The sequence below is a fragment of the Vitis riparia genome, chromosome 17, assembly GCF_004353265.1.
Source record: "Vitis riparia cultivar Riparia Gloire de Montpellier isolate 1030 chromosome 17, EGFV_Vit.rip_1.0, whole genome shotgun sequence".
NCBI classification, from domain to species: Eukaryota; Viridiplantae; Streptophyta; class Magnoliopsida; order Vitales; family Vitaceae; genus Vitis; species Vitis riparia.
In genome coordinates, this window is record NC_048447.1 from 18,712,382 (window position 1) to 18,732,874 (window position 20,493).

General features: G+C 36.9%; 3 protein-coding genes across 3 annotated transcripts; all 3 read left to right on the plus strand.

Annotated features, from left to right (window-relative positions):
• The first annotated feature begins 7,585 nt into the window (after positions 1-7,585).
• On the plus strand, positions 7,586-9,587 carry LOC117904198 (probable leucine-rich repeat receptor-like protein kinase At1g35710). Its single transcript, XM_034816707.1, has 2 exons — positions 7,586-7,993; positions 8,724-9,587. Exons 1-2 carry the CDS (start codon positions 7,586-7,588, stop codon positions 9,585-9,587), a joined length of 1,272 nt encoding a protein of 423 aa, XP_034672598.1.
• A 69-nt stretch (positions 9,588-9,656) lies between these two features.
• Positions 9,657-10,712, plus strand: LOC117905105 (MDIS1-interacting receptor like kinase 2-like). Its single transcript, XM_034818010.1, has 2 exons — positions 9,657-10,289; positions 10,381-10,712. Exons 1-2 carry the CDS (start codon positions 9,674-9,676, stop codon positions 10,677-10,679), a joined length of 915 nt encoding a protein of 304 aa, XP_034673901.1. The 5' UTR covers positions 9,657-9,673; the 3' UTR covers positions 10,680-10,712.
• A 4,395-nt stretch (positions 10,713-15,107) lies between these two features.
• LOC117903958 (MDIS1-interacting receptor like kinase 2-like) lies at positions 15,108-18,536 on the plus strand. Its single transcript, XM_034816472.1, has 2 exons — positions 15,108-17,967; positions 18,041-18,536. The coding sequence occupies exons 1-2, from the start codon at positions 15,150-15,152 to the stop codon at positions 18,337-18,339; spliced, it is 3,117 nt and encodes a 1,038-aa protein (XP_034672363.1). The 5' UTR covers positions 15,108-15,149; the 3' UTR covers positions 18,340-18,536.
• The last annotated feature ends 1,957 nt before the right edge of the window (positions 18,537-20,493 follow it).

Here is a 20,493-nt window from a genome sequence, read left to right on the forward strand (position 1 = left end):
AATTAAATATTTACATGTCAAAACATATGAGCAGCACTGGAATAAATAAATAAATAAAGAAGAAAAGGGAAGATGAATATACCATATAAGTGCAGTCCCAACTAAGCAATCCCCAATTTCTTTGCAGTCCCTCAACACCTTAACAAAAAGGGGAGGAAAAAACAAACAAAAAATCTCTCAAAGGAAGAAAACAGGGAGAGCCAGAGAGAGCAGCTCCCGAGATAACCCTAAAGGAAAATGGATGGAGGTGGAGATGCAGGCGGCAGTAATGAAGAACACGGTGGCCGGTTTTGCGGAGACTGATGTTGGCGCCGGTAGGGTGATGGGTTCAGCGGCGGAGACGGGGATCATGGTGGCCGAAGGAGATTGGTAGTGGGGTACGGCGGAGAGGTGAGATGGAGGATGAAGATGGCAGCCATGTTGGCTACCAGAGGCAGTGACTGAGACCATGGTGGTCTCGGCGTTAGTGAATGGGGTGGGTGTGGAATAAAGGATTTTTGGAAGAGAGAGATTGAAGAATTATGGCTTGTGATTCTCATTGATATGGTTAGCATATATACAGATTGCATGAGCACGAAAATAGGAAACTGATTACAAAGAAATAGGAAACAAAACAAATTGAGTAACTATCTAAATAAATGGTATAGCTGCAGATATTCAAACGTGGAAATCCCTTGATTTTCTCCCTTGACTTTCTCAACTTGATTGTATATCCTTATCATGCCCCCGCAAGATGGACGGCCGTGGAGCAAGTCCAATCTTGGCCTTGAGTGAGTCAAACTGAGGACGAGCAAGAGGTTTGGTAAGAGCATCGGCGAGTTGATCAGAGGCAGAGATGTGTGACACTCGTAGCAAACCATTTTGAACTTGTTCTCGGATAAAGTGATAGTCGAGGGCAACATGTTTCATGCGCGAGTGAAAGACCGGATTGGAACAGAGATTTGTTGCACCAACATTATCACAATAAATAACTGGTTGTTGGGGAAGAGTGACACTGAGTTCGGTGAGGAGAGAGCAAATCCAACGAATTTCCGCAGCAGTAGAGGCCACCGATCGGTATTCAGCTTCAGTGGAAGAGCGAGCCACAGTTCACTGTTTCTTAGAGCTCCAAGAAATAGGATTGTGACCCAAATAGATTATGTATGCACTGGTGGAGGTGAAATCATCTTTGTTACCTGCCCAATCAGAGTCAGAAAAGGCATGAAGTGCTAGTGGGGAGGTCCGACGAAGTGTGATGCCGTGGTCTAAGGTTCCACAGAGATACCGCAGCAGACGCTTAACTGCATTCCAGTGGTCACTTGTCGGTTGATGCATAAACTGAGAGAGTTTGTTCACCGTATAGGCAATGTCCAGCCGAGTGAGGGAGAGATACTGGAGGCTACCAACCACTGTTCGATACTCGGTCGGGTCAGATAGTGGGGTTCCTGATTGTAAAGTGAGAATCGGACTAGTTGCTAGTGGTGTAGGAGCAGGCTTGGCTTCAGTCATGTGAGTTCTTTTAAGTAGATCGACAATGTATTTGCGTTGACTGAGGAAAAGACCATTGGTGTGGGAGGTAACTTCCACTCCAAGGAAGTATGTCAGGGGGCCAAGGTCCTTGAGAGAGAAGCGCTGAGAAAGTTGTTGAATGAAAGTCTGCGCTGCTTCAACATTATTCCCAGTGATAATGATATCGTCGACATAGACTAAAAGATAAAGAATGGTGCCACGGTTATTGAAGATGAACAAGGAGGTATCGGCAATGGAATTGATGAAGCCAAATTGGAGAAGAAATTGGCGCAACTCATGATACCAGGCACATGGGGCTTGTTTAAGGCCATAGATAGCCTTGCGTAGCTTGCAGACATGATGAGGATGATCGCGATCAATGAAGCCCGGTGGTTGAGACATAAACACATCCTCAGTGAGAGTGCCCTGAAGAAAGGCATTGTTGACATCAAGTTGTCTTAGTGACCAACCCTGGCTGATCGCAAGGCTGAGAACAAGGCGGACAGTGGTAGGTTTGATGACTGGACTGAAGGTTTCAGAGTAGTCAACACCAGGGCGTTGGTGGAAGCCTTTAGCAACCAATCGAGCTTTGTACCTGTCTATGGAGCCATTAGGTAAATATTTAGTGCGAAAGATCCACTTACAACCAACCAAATTTTGAGTGGGATGAGATGGCACTAGGTCCCATGTCCCATTACGTAGTAAAACATCAAACTCTGCAGACATAGCTTGTCGCCACTTAGGGTCCTTGAGGGCTTGGGTAACAGTGGTGGGTTCAAGGGTAGGTTGTTGGAGTTGGGCTGTGAGGTTAAGCTTTTGAATTGGTTTATGGATGTTGTGTTTGGAGCGAGTGACTATGACATGAGGTGAGGGTGAGAAGTCGGGTGGTTGATTAGGGTCATTTTGAGTAAGCGGGAGGGGTGGGTTATTGGCACAGTCGCACTTGGTTTCTGGTACGGGCGCACTGGAATGGCTATCGGGCTCTGGTGTAGGTGTGGCACAGGTGGTATTATTTTGGCTTGGGTCTTGGGATTGACTTGGGGCGGTAGGAGTGGGCAGACTTGATGGGGAAGCAGAGCCGACATTCACGGATGGTGTGGCCACGACTGGTAAAGTCATAGAGCACCATTCAGAGATGGTGGATGAAGTGGCGCGAGGAAGAGAAGTATGAGAAGTGACAAAGGGAAAGATTGACTCAACAAAGCGGACATGACGGGAAGTGTATAGACGAGCGGTGGATGTGTCAAGACATAGATAGGCACTTTGAGTGGGAGAGTACCCGACAAAGACGCAAGGGGAGGAACGAGACTCGAGTTTGTGGGATGTGTATGGGCGAAGCCAAGGATAGCAGAGACATCCAAAGCTTCGAAGTTTGGAGTAGTTAGGGAATGTGCCAAAGAGTTTGAAATATGGTGAGAGGTGGTTTAGAGTTGGTGTAGGAAGACGATTGATGAGGTAGACGGCAGTAGAAAAGGCAAAAGGCCAATATGATAGAGGCATGGATGCATGGGTAAGTAGAGAAAGACCCGTTTCGACAATGTGACGATGACGACGTTCAGAGTACCCATTGTGTTCAGGAGTGTGAGGTGGAGAAGTAAGATGTGAGACTCCGTTGATTGTTAAGAATGATGAGAGAGCTTGATATTCCCCCCCATTGTCAGAGTAGAGAGTTATAATTGGACAGTTAAAGATTTTTTCGACTAGGGCCTTAAAGTGCACAAAGACATCATGCGTGTTGGATTTGCGTTTGAGGGGATAAAGCCAGATATATTTTGTAAAATGGTCGACAAAGATGATATAGTATTTGAAGTTATCAGTAGAGTAGACTGGTGATGTCCATATATCAGTAAATATAACTTCAAGAGGGGAAGAGGTAGAGAGAGTAGAAGTAGAAAATGGTAATTTATGACTTTTATTGCATTGACACGAATTACAATTAAAATTGAAATTGGACGGATGAGAGACATCTAAATGAAACGAAGACATAATATTTTTGAAGATTGACAAAGAAGGATGACCTAGCCTATGATGCCACTCGGACAAAGTGGTCTTGACACTAGAAAACGCAATTAAAGGACGTGACTGGGTAGTGGAGAGTGGCCATTCATACACACCATCCTTAGTTCGACCCTACAAAAGGATTGCCCCCGTGCGAAGATCCTTCACAAGAAAAGAAGAGGGTAAGAACTCAATGGAAGTATTGTTAGACTTGCAAAATTGAGAAATAGAAATAAGATTACGTTTCATGGTGGGAACACATAAAACATTAGATAGAGTAAAGGAGTGAGAGGGAGTGGTAAGAGAGGTGGAACCGGTGTGAGATATGGGGAGACCAGAGCCATCGCCGATCATAATTTCATCTGTGCCATCAAAAGGACTGTGGAGAGCAAGATTGTGTAGGTCAGTGGTGACATGATGTGAGGCTCCACTATCAAGTAGCCATGTGGTGTTGGGGGGAATGGTGGTTGCAACATGTGCTTGAGCTTGCCAAGGAGCTGGTGGTCGAGATTGTGATGAATTGCCGGGACAAGGAGGTGGTTGCACCTGCTGAAACTGTTGTCGAAAAAAAAGACAGCGGGAGACTACATGACCTTGAGTACTGCACCATTGGCAGCGACCAAGGAATGGACGAGCAGGAGAACGGTTGTCGCGGGTGTTGGTGGGAAAATTTCTTATGATACCTTGAGTGGGTGTGGATGTGGACCCAGGTAGCCGAGAAGTGCGATTGGTGACAGACCATGGAGTGGAGCGAACATTGGTGGCATGAGCAGATGTCGGTAGGAGTGAGGGGCTTATCTTATTGCGTAGAGACAATTCTTTGTTGATGAGTTTTTCATGGAGTTCATCAAAAGAGATGGTGGAATCACGACCGTTGACAGCATCAATGATGGACTGATAATTTTCATCAAGGCCTTCAAGTACTTTTTCAATCAGATCTTCTTGGTCAAGAGGCTTACTAAGAGCAGCAAGTTCATCGGCCCGGGTTTTAATGGACTGCATGTAGTTTGTAATGGACTAAGAACCTTTGGTGATGATTTTAAGATGGTCTTTGAGTTGCTTGATATGGCCACGAGATGGGCGAGCATAGGTGTTGGCCAATATTTGCCAAGCTTCATAAGAGGTTTTTGATTGGGTGATGAGAGGAACTAGAGTAGGTGAGAGAGTACCGACGAGGGCTTCAAATAATAGTTTGTCTTGACGTAGCCATGTTCGGTATGCAGGGTTAGTAGAGACAACATTATTGGTGGTGATGGTGGTCGGAGGAGCAGGGTGGGATCCATCAATGAATTGTTGTAGATCATAGCCGATAAGAATGGCTTCCATTTGGGTTTTCCAAGAAAGATAGTTGGTGGGTGTGAGTTTAATGGAGTTATGGATAGTAATCATGGTTAGTGGTTTTGTGGGTTCCTGGGCATTAGGGATGATGATTTGAGTATTCTCAGTAGCCATTGGAATGAGGAGGATGAAAGGCTTCCTGAAGATTGAAGAACGTGGCTCGGAAAAAAAAATTAAAGAGCAAACCTTTGCTCTGATACCATAAAGGATTTTTGGAAGAGAGAGATTGAAGAATTATGGCTTGTGATTCTCATTGATATGGTTAGCATATATACAGATTGCATGAGCACGAAAATAGGAAACTGATTACAAAGAAATAGGAAACAAAACAAATTGAGTAACTATCTAAATAAATGGTATAGCCGCAGATATTCAAACGTGGAAATCCCTTGATTTTCTCCCTTGACTTTCTCAACTTGATTGTATATCCTTATCATGGAAGGCGTCGGCGACGGAGCGGCGCCTTGAATGGCAACGCCACGGGCGGAGATGCCGTGAGCGACGGCGCGTGGCATCTGGGTGGAAAGGAGCGGTGCTGTGGAGTTTCCGGTGATGGCGGTAGTGACTGCGCTGCTGAGGCGGCGTCGCGGTTGCCGGTTGACTGACGGCGGGGTCGTCGGCGGTAACTATGGACTGGAATGGGCCCAATCATGGATTTACTTTTCTTATCCATTTTCTTTCTTTTTTCTTTAATTTTTTTATATTACTTAAAAGTTAAAAAAAATAATAATTAAAAAATTAAAATGAAATTGTTTTAATTAAAATTAAAATTAAATTGACTGAAAAATAAGTATAAAATACACAGTAAAATACTAATATATCATTACTACAGTATTTTAATCTATACAAATTGTTTTAATTATATAATATACTATTTTTTATTTATAAGTTTTAAATAGTTTAATTATGAATACTATCAATAAATAAATTAAAATTTACTATTAAATTATAAATTGTAAAACAATTTCAAATAATAATAAACATATGATATTTCATTTTATAATAAATATTAAGATGTAAAATACATTAAAAAAATTAAATATAATTAAAATCATTTAAAAATTTAAGCATTTTTAAATTATTTATTCTTTATATAAAAAATAAATCATTCAAATAAAATTTAAAACATATAAAAATAATTTATTAACTTAAATTTTGTTTTCCTTTTTTCTATTTTTTAAACTTAGTTTTTTTCTTTTTCAATTCCTTTAAAATTTTCTAAAAACCAAGCCTAGAGTAAATATTCATTATTAAGTTTTAATAAATCAATTTAGTGATAAAACACGAAAGACTAAATTTTTTTTTTGTAATTACTTAATTGAAATAAATCTTCAACTTCAGTTTTCTTTTGCAAAGAGTATAAGAAGAAGATGTCATAAAGAAAAAAAAAAGATTCAAACAAAATTAAATCATGCTTGAAAACTATTTTTTTTTTAAATAGCTTTTATAACAGTTCTTTGATAAATAGTAAAATAAAAATGTATTTAGAAATCTTAAATATTTTTAACCTATTTTTAATATTTTTAAATATTTTTAAAAGTAAATATTTTATCCAATTCTTTATTTTTAATTATTTTCTATTTTTTATATTTTTAAAAACAAATAAAAATAATTGATAATAATTAAAAAAATCTCTAAAAAAATTATTATTTTCTGTGTTTAAGAATAAAAAATAAAAAAATAATTTTTTTTATTACCAAACCTGCTTTGTTGTCCAAAATAATTGTCAAAGAGAGCGTTAGTCTCCAACCATGTCGAAAGAGACGGGAGAAGACTTCGAGGACTACAAAGATACCGGAAGACCACCATACTAGTAGAAAGCGAACCCCTGGAAAAAAGAAAGAAAAATGGAGCCATGCATTAAAAGACCTTAATCTTGACATTAAAGGGCTGAATTTTAATTGGTGTGAAGTGTGAACAAGGAAGTTTACGAGTGGGATGAACAAAGGAACCAAACGTGTATAAATAGAGTTGTGAAGCAGCATATGCAATTCATCAACTAAAACCATGGCACCCTCAACCTTACAGAAAATTGTTTATTAAAATTAATAATTTTTATTTAAAATATAATAACTTTTATATAAAAAAAATATATGAAATTATTTTAAACATTATTTTTTAAAATTTCTAAATTCGTGATAGTAAAAAAAATTTTAAATAATTTTTTAAAATTATTTTATATATTACCCTGTTAAATTATAAGAGATAAATAAAAAAAGAAAAAAAAAGCAACTATTTTAAGGCAAAATATGTTTAGAATTAAAAAAATTAATTATTTTGGATTATTATTTTAAATTATTTTAAATTCTTAAATTGATTTATTAAATACCCTTAAATTCATCCAATGCCATTGACTAAATTTATCAAAATTATTTTACCTTTAAGTTAAAATATTTAGTCATCAAAGTATCACGACTCGTACCAAGACATGTAACGAGTGCACTTATGACTCATGTCACGGCCCCTATACCATGGTGTTACCGTTCATACCAAGACACGTAATACATTTTTACTAAACATATATATTAAATATATTTAATAACTTGAATTAAGTCATTAAATTAATTTATTAGTGGCTAATCCCACAATCATACAACTCCCAACCAATCTTTTTAAGTTCATTTTTCTAATGCAAAGACTGAGAAGATTATGACAACCATGAAACAAAAAAAAAATATAAAGAAAAAAAAGAGAATGATGAAAGGAGTAAAGTGGATAAATAGAGTTGTGAAGCAGCACATGCAGTCCATCAACCAAAACCATGGCATTCTCAACCTTGAAGAACATGCTCTCCCTTGTTTTCTTGCTCCTATGGATTATGTTGGTTTGTTCAGACAATGTTTCTTCTCATTCTAATGAAGAAACACAAGCTCTGCTCAAATGGAAAGCCACCCTTCTCAACCAAAACCTGCTTTTGTGGAGTCTTCATCCTAACAACATCACAAATTCTTCTGCCCAACCTGGAACAGCAACCAGAACTCCATGCAAATGGTTCGGGATATCTTGCAAGGCAGGAAGTGTAATCAGAATAAACCTCACAGATTTGGGTTTAATCGGTACTCTCCAAGACTTCTCATTCTCGTCTTTTCCTAATCTTGCATATTTTGATATCAACATGAACAAGCTCTCTGGTCCTATCCCACCTCAAATTGGTTCTCTCCAAGCTCAAGTATCTTGATCTGTCCACCAACCAATTTTCAGGGAGAATACCGTCGGAAATCGGCCTATTAACTAATCTCGAGGTCCTGCACCTGGTTGCGAATCAGCTGAATGGTTCAATTCCTCATGAAATAGGTCAGTTGAAGTCTCTTTGTCATCTTTCTTTGTACACCAACAAACTGGAGGGATCAATTCCTGCTTCTCTGGGTAATTTGAGCAACTTGACCAATTTGTATCTTGATGAAAATAAACTTTCTGGTTTGATTCCTCCGGAAATGGGAAATCTCACCAAACTTGTTGAGCTATGCTTGAATGCCAACTACTTCTACCTTGGGCAATTTAAAAAGTCTAACTTTGTTGCGCCTCTACAACAATCAACTCTCTGGGCCTATCCCAACAGAAATAGGAAATTTGAATCACCTCCAGAATCTAAGTGATCTGAGTAGCCTAAAATCTCTGCAGCTCTTTGATAATCAACTTTCTGGCCCCATTCCTCAAGAAATGGGAAACTTGAGATCTCTTGTTGACCTAGAAATATCCCAAAATCAACTCAATGATCAACTTAGAAATTTTATACCTCCGTGATAACAAACTTTCTTGTTCCATTCCTCCAGAAATTGGGAAACTTCATAAGTTGTTGAGCTAGAAATAGACACAAACCAGCTATCTGGTTTTTTACCAGAAGGCATATGCCAAGGTGGATCTCTGGAGAACTTCACGGTATTTGACAATTTTCTCAGTGGTCCCATCCCCGAAAGCTTGAAAATTGCCCAAGCTTAGCCAGAGCTCGGCTCCAGGGAAACCAACTCACTGGAAATATATCCGAGGCATTTGGGGTCTGTCCAAACCTGTATCACATCAACTTGAGCAACAAGAAGTTCCATGGCGAACTTTCTCAAAATTGGGGAAGGTGTCACAAACTACAATGGCTAGACATTGCCGGGAATAATATCACAGGGAGCATACCAGCAGATTTTGGAATCTCAACTCAACTAACCGTGCTTAATCTTTCTTCAAATCATTTGGTTGGGGAAATTCCAAAGAAGTTGGGAAGTGTATCGTCTCTGTGGAAGCTGATTTTGAATGATAACCGACTTTCCGGGCATATACCACCTGAACTTGGATCGCTTGCTGACCTTGGGTATCTAGACCTGTCAGGAAATAGATTGAATGGGTCAATACCAGAGCACTTGGGTAATTGCTTGGACTTAAATTACTTGAACCTGAGCAACAACAAACTCAGCCACGGAATTCCGGTTCAGATGGGCAAGCTCAGTCACCTCTCCCTGCTTGATCTGAGTCACAACTTACTTACAGGTGAAATCCCACCACAAATCCAAGGTTTGCAGAGCTTAGAGAAGCTTAATCTATCTCATAACAGCCTATCTGGTATCATTCCAAAGGCTTTTGAGGATATGCATGGCTTGTGGCAAGTCGACATATCTTACAATGATTTGCAGGGTTCCATTCCCAACAGCGAAGCATTTCAGAATGTTACCATTGAAGTGTTGCAGGGAAACAAAGGTTGTGCGGTAGCGTTAAAGGGTTACAACCTTGCGAAAATCGTTCTGCAACAAAGGGTACTCATAAAGCTGTATTCATAATCATATTCTCTCTTTTGGGAGCACTTCTACTTCTTTCTGCTTTCATTGGGATTTCCTTGATTTCTCAAGGAAGAAGAAATGCAAAAATGGAGAAGGCCGGTGATGTACAGACTGAAAATCTCTTCTCAATCTCGACTTTTGATGGAAGAACAACGTATGAAGCAATCATAGAGGCGACCAAGGATTTTGATCCCATGTATTGCATCGGAGAGGGAGGACATGGAAGCGTATACAAAGCAGAGCTGCCGTCAGGTAACATAGTAGTTGTGAAGAAGCTTCACCGATTCGACATTGACATGGCACATCAAAAGGATTTCGTGAATGAAATAAGAGCATTGACAGAGATAAAGCATCGAAATATCGTGAAGCTTCTGGGTTTCTGCTCACATTCACGACACTCATTTCTGGTATACGAGTACCTGGAACGAGGGAGCTTGGGTACAATCTTGAGCAAAGAATTAGAAGCTAAGGAAGTGGGTTGGGATACAAGGGTAAACATTATTAAAGGGGTGGCTCATGCTTTGTCTTACCTGCACCATGATTGTGTGCCTCCAATTGTTCATCGAGACATGTCAAGCAATAATGTTCTGCTGGATTCTAAATATGAGGCCCATGTATCCGACTTTGGCACTGCTAAGTTTCTGAAGCTAGACTCATCAAACTGGAGCACTCTTGCAGGCACATATGGATATGTCGCACCAGGTATATAAGTTCCCTCTTCTCTTCAGTTATCAAAGAAATAATCTAACATGTACAGGTGTATGTATATATAATCTGTCTTTTGATTTTGCAGAGCTTGCTTACACCATGAAGGTAACCGAGAAATGCGATGTCTACAGCTTTGGAGTGCTGGCACTTGAAGTGATGAGAGGAAGACATCCTGGAGATCTTATCTCCTCTCTATCAGCTTCACCAGGGAAGGATAACGTAGTGTTGAAAGATGTGTTAGACCCTCGACTCCCACCTCCCACACTCCGAGACGAAGCAGAAGTGAAGTCTGTCATACAGCTCGCAACTGCATGCTTAAATGGCAGCCCACAATCTAGGCCGACCATGCAGATGGTTTCTCAGATGTTGTCTCAAAGGATTTAATCCATCTAGGAAAGATTTAATTTGTGTGGAACTCTATCCAGTCTTACGAATTTGTGTGCAAATATGCATATATAGTGATTGTATTTAATGAAAAAATAAATCTTCAATTCTGTGATATCCTCTGTGGGTTCATTTGTCACTCACCATCAAGATTCCAATCAACAAAATTTTCAGGTATTGTATTCTAAAACAAGGGCCCGGTCCGGTCCGGGTCCAAGACAGTTTGATTACAAAAGTCTAAGATATGAAATTCAAAATATGGGGAAGATACAAAGAAATAAATTTATTAATAAAAAAGAGTATAAAACAATAAAATTATTTTAAAATTTTAAAGTAATGATGAGTACTCTTTTGCTTAAAGACAATTTTTTATTACAAAGACAATTTTAAAAATAATTTTTTTATTAAGAAAGAGAAAATAATATTCAAACTTTAAGAACTTGGTTGACAAATTTTGGAGTGAAATAATTATTTTTAAAAATTTGTTTTATATAAAATCTCATTTGGGAATGTTGGTTTTTGAATAATTTTGTAAAAGACTCATAACACCATTAATATTGTTTTCTTAAAATCAATATTAATTGTTATTGTTGGTCTCAATTTTTTTTAAATAAGCTTAAAACCAACATTATCAATATTGATTTTGCTGCATATAGAAAAAAAAAATTAGTTAGCAGCCTACCTTTTGCATATTTTATAATTTATCCTATTATATTCAAAATTTAACATTTTATTCCCTAACTTGTTAAACAGTAACACTTCGATATCATTCAAGAACCTTTTATAAATTATAAATGAAATTGCTTGTTTGTTTTTTTTTCACACTTTAATTCCAACATTAGTTCGAGATTGAATATAAACAATTTTCAATTAACAGCGTTGAAATATAATTTTTCAAACGTTTTTTAAATATGACGATCACTAATTTTGATTTTGAAAAGATATTGTATGATTATTCATATTTTTCCATATTATTGTAAAATGTGATAATCAAACTTAGACTATATGTATTTTTATTTTTATTTTTATATATTTCAGCTTTATTTCTTTTCTTAAGAAGTAATTCATTCACCATTGACGGGAAAATATGACTCAAGTCTGAATGGTAAAGTGTTACTTTTTTACAAGTTGGGAGTAAAGCACCAAATGAAAGACATGAGAGGGTAAAATATAAAATATGTAAAAAAAATTCTTTAAAGAATTCTTCAAAAATCAAAACACGTGAAACACCCTAAAGCAAAAGTGAACTGAATTATCCTTCTTTGGAATTGCATAAAAGGGTTTGTATATAAAACTAAAAATATTGCATCTATTGATACTTTTTGTGCCACTTTGAATTTTTTTTTTTTTGTGTGTGGGATGAGACACATGGGTGGCTTTTTTTATTTTATTGATATAAGGGTGTTATCTGAAAGTTGCAGTTTTATCAAGATAATCGACCATGTAACCTTTACTATTAAGATCGTATTGAATGGTTATCATTGTTGTACAAGTAAGTTTCACACTGAGAACTTAAAGATGCAAAAAAGCAAAAAAGTAAAAAAGGCTTTACAAAGTGAAGACCAAAACTCCATTACAATCCTAACCAACCTTCATATTATGTCATGTACATATTTGTTTGTTCTTCAAAGACAAAACAATCGACATCACTCTACTTTTAGAGGCATAGTTATCTTCAGTGAGAGATTGCAAAACAAGAACGAGTCTTGAACTATCCAAATAATGAAGAAATGATCGAAAAGTTCATTAATGATAGATTTGCGTGAAAACCACCTAAAATGACTCATGTTTTCAGATGATGGAGTCTCCATAACAATTAAAAAAAAAAAAACCAATAATACTCAACAATCTTAAAGAAAAACAAAGATAAGAAGAATTAGAGATGTGAAATAGCAGCAAATCATATCATTTGCTTTAATACCATATCAAGTTAAAAACAAGGAAATGGAAGAAGAGTTATTACCAATAATACTCAACAATCTTAAAGAAAAACAAAGATAAGAAGAATTAGAGATGTGAAATAGCAGCAAATCATATCATTTGTTTTAATACCATATCAAGTTAAAAACAAGGAAATGGAAGAAGAAAATAACTCTTTCTTATTGAATAAAAAAGACAAAGTCAAAAGTTATATAAAGAGCTCAATAACAACTTTAAGGAAGTTACAACAAACAAACATGTACACGACTTAATACTTCATATTCGATATGATAGGTTTAAGTTGTTAATTTAAAATTTGTTATTTAATATTCACTTTAAATATTAAAATTATTTGCTAAAATTAAATACTTATTTGAATAATTTTTTATTTATTTTTAAAATTCTATATAAAATATAAAATATAATGACTTTTATATAAAACTTATGAATTTATCTTTAAAAAAAATTATTATATTTTTAAAATAAGTTTCAAAGAGTTTTTATATTTAATGTAAAAGTTTATATTATTTTTTCTTTTTAAAAACAGAAAATAAAAAATATATCAAAATGATACCAAACTTAAAATTTTCCAAAAATTATTAGGGTGATTTGATTAAAATGGCTATTGGAAACCTAAATTTGAAAATCTAACCCTTTATCATTTTTTGGCCCCATTTTGACAAAAATGTCCGTATTATTTTCTTGTAAAAATAACTTTTTTTAAAAATATACATATATATATATATATATATATATATATATATTTATATATATATATATATATATAATATTTAAAATAGTGAATGGTATTTATATCAAAAATGAGTTTCAGTTTAGAGAACAAATTTCTATTTTTAGGAACAAAAAACTATTTTTAAAATCAATTCTCATACAAATTCTAATAAATTTTTTTGTATATTTTATCACAACTCAACAAAAATTTTGCATCATTATCTCAACAATTGTACAAAATGCACAAGTCTCTCCAATGTTTCAAGATAATCATAAACTCATATTTGGAGCTCAAGTCCACCTAATAATATAAATATTTAAAACTTCCTTTAGTTTGATAATGAAATAAACCTTAATTGGTGAAAGAAAATATACTACATATTTTTTAATTGGTCTGGTAAGTCAAATTTCTTAAGGTAATAAAATCATAATTTAATCAGTAATTTTATTAACTTTAAATATTTTCAACCATTGTTTAAGATTTTTCTCAAAAGGAAAAAAGTTATGATTTTATACAATAATTTATTTGAAACTTTTTCAAAAAAGAAAAAGAAAAAAAAAATCGTTGAATGCCATAAAAAGTGAATACTATGATTTTATTTGAAAATTGTTTTTGATAACGGATCTAAAACCAGCTTTTGAGAATAATTTTTTACAATTATTTTATAATATTTTGTAAAACAAAAGTTTATTAAAGAATTTAAAATATTTTGGAAGTGTGTTGGATAGTGATTTTAAGAAGTGTTTTTAATATTTATAATTCTTAAAAAATAAAAAATTTTCATGTGTTAAAAAATATAAAAAATCAAACATATATTTTTTATATTTTTAAAAATAACTTTTATATATACATTCTCTGTGTTTATATAATTACTTTTAAAATAATTATATGAAAAACAAACTAAAATAACTAAATTTTTTTTCTCAAAAAACAACTTACTTTCTGTTTTCTTTTTTTTTTTTTTTGTTAAAAAATTGTTTTTATTTTCTGCTTATCAAACCTTTTTATTTTTTCTAGAATAAAAAACTATTTTTAAAAAAACAGTTATCAAACTCTAAGATCTTTGTCTCAAACTCAACAAAAATCTTCCACCATACATACAAAAAAAATCATCATAAATCCCCTGTATGTCCTGCCAATAATAAACTTACAACAACCAACATGAACAACTCTTTTACTCGGATGGTCCACCAAAATTACCATTAAACTGCAGAAAAGTTAAATTAAGTGGCAACGACCATTTCAAAATCTGTTGTGTTTCCTGGAAACCCTGGTCTTTTATTTTGAATTTTTTATTTTCAAAGTGGGAGACCTATGAAGTGTGAAACACTCTTTATTCATCTTTCAAAGGCTGTTTGGTAAGTAGATCAACGTGATGAGTTTATTTAATTAACTTAATTTAAATAGTCAAATATATTAAATATGCTTTATTAAAGAAAAAAATATTTGCTAAAAAATTAAAAATATAGCTTGAATGTGAGGTATGATAAAAGGAGAATATATGCAAATCCCAACAAATCATTTAATTCCAACCAGCCTTCAAGTTCACTTTTCTTTTGGAAAGGAGGAGAAGACTCCGATGACCATAAAGATATAGGAAGACCAACATATTAGTAGAAAGTGTACCCATGAAATAGGAAGGAATGAGACACGCAAAGACCTTAATCTTAACCTAAAAAGCCGTTTGAATGGGTATGAACAAGACAGTTTCAAAGTACAAAGACTTGTGAATTACTTTCAGAAAGGGTGGGGACTAAGGAACCAAAGGTGTATAAATAGAGTTGTGAAGCAGTACATGCAATACAACAACCAAAACCATGGCATCCTCAACCTTACAGAAAATGCTCTCCCTTGTTTCCCTGCTCCTCTTGGTTATGTTGATTTCTTCAGACCATGTTTCTTCTTATTCTAATGAAGAAACACAAGCTCTTCTCAAATGGAAAGCTAGCCTTCAAAACCACGACCATTCTTCCCTCCTTTCGTGGACTCTTTATCCTAACAACTCCACCAATTCTTCTACCCACCTTGGAACGGCAACCAGTCCATGCAAATGGTATGGGATATCCTGCAACCATGCGGGAAGTGTCATCAAAATAAACCTCACAGAGTCGGGTTTAAATGGTACGCTCCAAGACTTCTCATTCTCATCTTTTCCCAATCTTGCATATGTTGATATCAGCATGAACAACCTCTCTGGTCCTATCCCACCCCAAATCGGTCTCCTCTCCGAGCTCAAATACCTTGATCTGTCCATCAACCAGTTCTCAGGAGGGATTCCGTCAGAAATTGGCCTATTAACTAATCTTGAGGTCCTGCACCTGGTTCAAAATCAGCTCAATGGTTCAATTCCTCATGAAATAGGTCAGTTGACATCTCTTTATGAGCTTGCTTTGTACACCAACCAACTGGAGGGTTCTATTCCTGCTTCTTTGGGTAATTTGAGCAACTTGGCCTCTTTGTATCTCTATGAAAATCAACTTTCGGGTTCCATTCCTCCAGAAATGGGAAATCTCACCAACCTTGTTGAGCTATACTCGGATACCAACAATCTCACAGGTCCCATCCCTTCCACTTTTGGAAATTTGAAACATTTAACCGTGTTGTACTTGTTCAACAATAGCCTCTCTGGGCCTATCCCACCAGAAATAGGAAATTTGAAATCCCTGCAAGGTCTAAGCCTCTACGGAAACAATTTTTCAGGCCCAATCCCTGTGTCATTATGTGATCTGAGTGGCCTAACCCTCCTGCATCTCTATGCCAATCAACTTTCCGGTCCCATTCCTCAAGAAATAGGTAACTTGAAGTCTCTTGTTGATCTAGAACTTTCTGGAAACCAACTCAATGGTTCCATTCCTACTTCACTGGGTAATCTGACCAACTTAGAAACTTTATTCCTCCGTGATAACCATCTTTCTGGTTACTTTCCTAAAGAAATTGGGAAACTTCATAAGTTGGTTGTGCTAGAAATCGACACAAACCAGCTGTTTGGCTCTTTACCGGAAGGCATTTGCCAAGCTGGATCTCTGGTGCGCTTTACAGTGAGCGATAACCATCTCAGTGGTCCCATCCCCAAAAGCTTGAAAAATTGCAAAAACTTAACCAGAGCTCTGTTCCAGGGAAACCAACTCACTGGAAATATATCTGAGGTAGTTGGTGACTGTCCAAACCTGGAATACATCGATTTGAGCTACAATAGCTTTCATGGCGAACTCTCTCATAACTGGGGAAGGTACCCACGACTACAACGGCTGGAGATGGCTGGGAACAATATTACAGGGAGCATACCAGAAGATTTTGGAATCTCAACTGATCTAACCTTGCTTGATCTTTCTTCAAATCATTTGGTTGGGGAAATTCCAAAGAAGTTGGGAAGTGTATCGTCTCTGTGGAAGCTGATTTTGAATGATAACCGACTTTCCGGGAATATACCACCTGAACTTGGATCGCTTGCTGACCTTGGGTATCTAGACCTGTCAGGAAATAGATTGAATGGTTCAATACCAGAGCACTTGGGTGACTGCTTGCACTTGCATTACTTGAACCTGAGCAATAACAAACTCAGCCACGGAATTCCGGTTCAGATGGGTAAGCTGAGTCACCTCTCCAAGCTGGATCTGAGTCACAACTTGCTTACAGGTGGCATCCCGCCACAGATCCAAGGTTTGGAGAGTTTGGAGATGCTTGATCTCTCCCATAACAACCTTTCTGGTTTCATTCCAAGGGCTTTTGAGTACATGCCTGCCTTGTCGTATGTTGACATATCCTACAATCAGTTGCAGGGTCCCATTCCTCACAGCAATGCATTTCGAAATGCTACCATTGAGGTGCTAAAGGGGAACAAAGATTTGTGCGGCAATGTTAAAGGGTTGCAACCTTGCAAATATGGTTCTGGAGTAGACCAACAACCTGTCAAAAAGAGCCACAAAGTTGTGTTTATTATCATATTCCCTCTTTTGGGAGCACTTGTACTTCTTTTTGCTTTCATTGGGATTTTCTTGATTGCTGAAAGAAGAGAGAGAACTCCAGAAATCGAAGAAGGTGAGGTACAGAATGATCTCTTTTCAATATCAACTTTTGATGGAAGAACAATGTATGAAGAGATTATAAAGGCCACCAAGGATTTTGATCCCATGTATTGCATAGGAAAGGGAGGCCATGGAAGTGTTTACAAAGCAGAGCTGCCATCAAGTAATATAGTAGCTGTGAAGAAGCTTCACCCATCCGACACAGAGATGGCAGATCAGAAGGATTTCTTAAATGAAATAAGGGCACTAACAGAAATCAAGCATCGAAACATAGTGAAACTTCTTGGTTTCTGTTCACATCCACGACACAAGTTTTTGGTCTACGAGTACCTTGAAAGAGGTAGCCTGGCTACAATCTTGAGCAGAGAAGAAGCTAAGAAATTGGGTTGGGCTACAAGGGTCAATATCATTAAAGGAGTAGCTCATGCTTTGGCTTACATGCACCATGATTGCTCACCCCCAATTGTTCATCGGGATATATCAAGCAACAATATTTTGCTGGATTCTCAGTATGAAGCTCATATTTCTGACTTCGGCACTGCCAAGCTTCTTAAGGTAGACTCATCAAATCAGAGTAAACTTGCAGGCACATTCGGATACGTTGCACCAGGTACACTTCACTCCTTAGTTAACAAAGAAATCTAACATGCTCACGATGTAATATTTATCTTCTAATTTTGCAGAGCATGCTTATACAATGAAGGTCACAGAAAAAACCGATGTCTATAGCTTTGGAGTGATAGCACTGGAAGTTATCAAAGGAAGACATCCTGGAGATCAGATCTTGTCTCTATCAGTTTCCCCAGAGAAGGATAACATAGCGTTGGAAGACATGTTGGACCCCCGACTCCCACCTCTCACACCCCAGGATGAGGAGGAAGTGATAGCTATCATAAAGCTTGCAACTGCATGCTTAAATGCCAACCCGCAATCCAGGCCAACCATGCAGATTGTTTCTCAGATGTTATCACAGAGAAAGTAGTAAGGTCAGATATAGTTTGTGGGGAACTCTACCTAGTCTACCATAACACATGGTTTCGAACCTCCTGCATCTTCAGCACTATGTAATGCCTTTTGAGTTTGTTTAGTCTTTCTTTCTACATCAAGTACCCGGTGTGATTTGTACTCATAGAAATTGTGGCTTCGTGCCCAAAGAAATAAAGTGTGGTTTTGTGTGAATAGAAGTAGATAAATCTCTGCTACTCATGCAGAAAATTCATCCATTCATCTACCAAGACTGCTACTCATGTATTTTCTAATTAACAAATTAAATATTTACATGTCAAAACATATGAGCAGCACTGGAATAAATAAATAAATAAAGAAGAAAAGGGAAGATGAATATACCATATAAGTGCAGTCCCAACTAAGCAATCCCCAATTTCTTTGCAGTCCCTCAACACCTTAACAAAAAGGGGAGGAAAAAACAAACAAAAAATCTCTCAAAGGAAGAAAACAGGGAGAGCCAGAGAGAGCAGCTCCCGAGATAACCCTAAAGGAAAATGGATGGAGGTGGAGATGCAGGCGGTAGTAATGAAGAACACGGTGGCCGGTTTTGCGGAGACTGATGTTGGCGCCGGTAGGGTGATGGGTTCAGCGGTGGAGACGGGGATCATGGTGGCCGAAGGAGATTGGTAGTGGGGTACGGCGAAGAGGTGAGATGTGTAGGGACCCATCCCTGATGACACGTGGCACACGCCCCCTGACGATACGTGGCACGTGATCCTATCCGGAGTATCCACATCCGGATTTCCTCGAGAGTACACGTGGCGCGCTCTCCTATCCGGACCCTCTGAAATAAGAGCACACGGGACTCGCAAAAGATCCTATCCGGACCACCGCCATTACTCATCCGGCGACCTTTCATATTCTATCCGGATATGTCCATCCGGATCACCGATCAAACCAAGCATGACTCATTACGTCATTCTGACACCCTGTCACAATTCATATTCCAATACCTGCAGAGTGAAAAGACAGAAGTGATAGCAAGTCACTTCCCACGATCTCTAACAGCCGTTTGTAGGATGAGGATGTCCCTGCCACTACCTAGTGGCATCATGGTAAACCAAAAAGCCTTCCATCATTTATGGAGGAGAGAGAATTTCCAAATACTATATATACAAACCTTCGCGCAAAGAAGAAGGTAAGCTTTTCAATACCTAGTAAAAGGCCAACTGTGCCAACCGCTTTTATCTCTCTTTCCATGGCTGACAAAACCATCGGAGGGTGTGTCCGGACACCCCGTCCGGACGCCTTTTGCAGGAGCAGTTGAATCAGGAATCTTAGTTGAGATCGTACGTCCATCCATTTGGCAACTACGTGAATCATCGGGAATACGAGGCCTCAACAAGATGGAGGATGAAGATGGCAGCCATGTTGGCTACCAGAGGCAGTGGCTGAGACCATGGTGGTCTCGGCGTTAGTGAATGGGGTGGGTGTGGAAGGCGTCGGCGACGGAGCGGCGCCTTGAATGGCAACGCCACGGGCGGAGATGCCGTGAGCGACGGCGCGTGGCATCTGGGTGGAAAGGAGCGGTGCTGTGGAGTTTTCGGTGATGGCGGTAGTGACTGCGCTGCTGAGGCGGCGTCGCGGTTGCCGGTTGACTGACGACGGGGTCGTCGGCGGTAACTGTGGACTGGAATGGGCCGAATCATGAATTTACTTTTCTTATCCATTTTCTTTCTTTTTTCTTTAATTTTTTTTATATTACTTAAAAGTTAAAAAAATAATAATTAAAAAATTAAATGAAATTGTTTTAATTAAAATTAAAATTAAATTGACTGAAAAATAAGTATAAAATACACAGTAAAATACTAATATATATCATTACTACAGTATTTTAATCTATACAAATTGTTTTAATTATATAATATACTATTTTTTATTTATAAGTTTTAAATAATTTAATTATGAATACTATCAATAAATAAATTAAAATTTACTATTAAATTATAAATTGTAAAACAATTTCAAATAATAATAAACATATGATATTTCATTTTATAATAAATATTAAGATGTAAAATACATTAAAAAAATTAAATATAATTAAAATCATTTAAAAATTTAAGCATTTTTAAATTATTTATTCTTTATATAAAAAATAAATCATTCAAATAAAATTTAAAACATA

Coding starts and splice junctions, on each gene's coding strand:
- LOC117903958 (XM_034816472.1), top strand. CDS start 15,150: ATGGCATCCTCAACCTTACAGAAAATGCTCTCCCTTGTTTCCCTGCTC. Junction 17,968..18,040: donor ATTCGGATACGTTGCACCAG/GTACACTTCACT, acceptor CTAATTTTGCAG/AGCATGCTTATACAATGAAG.
- LOC117904198 (XM_034816707.1), top strand. CDS start 7,586: ATGGCATTCTCAACCTTGAAGAACATGCTCTCCCTTGTTTTCTTGCTC. Junction 7,994..8,723: donor TTGGTTCTCTCCAAGCTCAA/GTATCTTGATCT, acceptor CAATTTTCTCAG/TGGTCCCATCCCCGAAAGCT.
- LOC117905105 (XM_034818010.1), top strand. CDS start 9,674: ATGGAGAAGGCCGGTGATGTACAGACTGAAAATCTCTTCTCAATCTCG. Junction 10,290..10,380: donor ATATGGATATGTCGCACCAG/GTATATAAGTTC, acceptor TTGATTTTGCAG/AGCTTGCTTACACCATGAAG.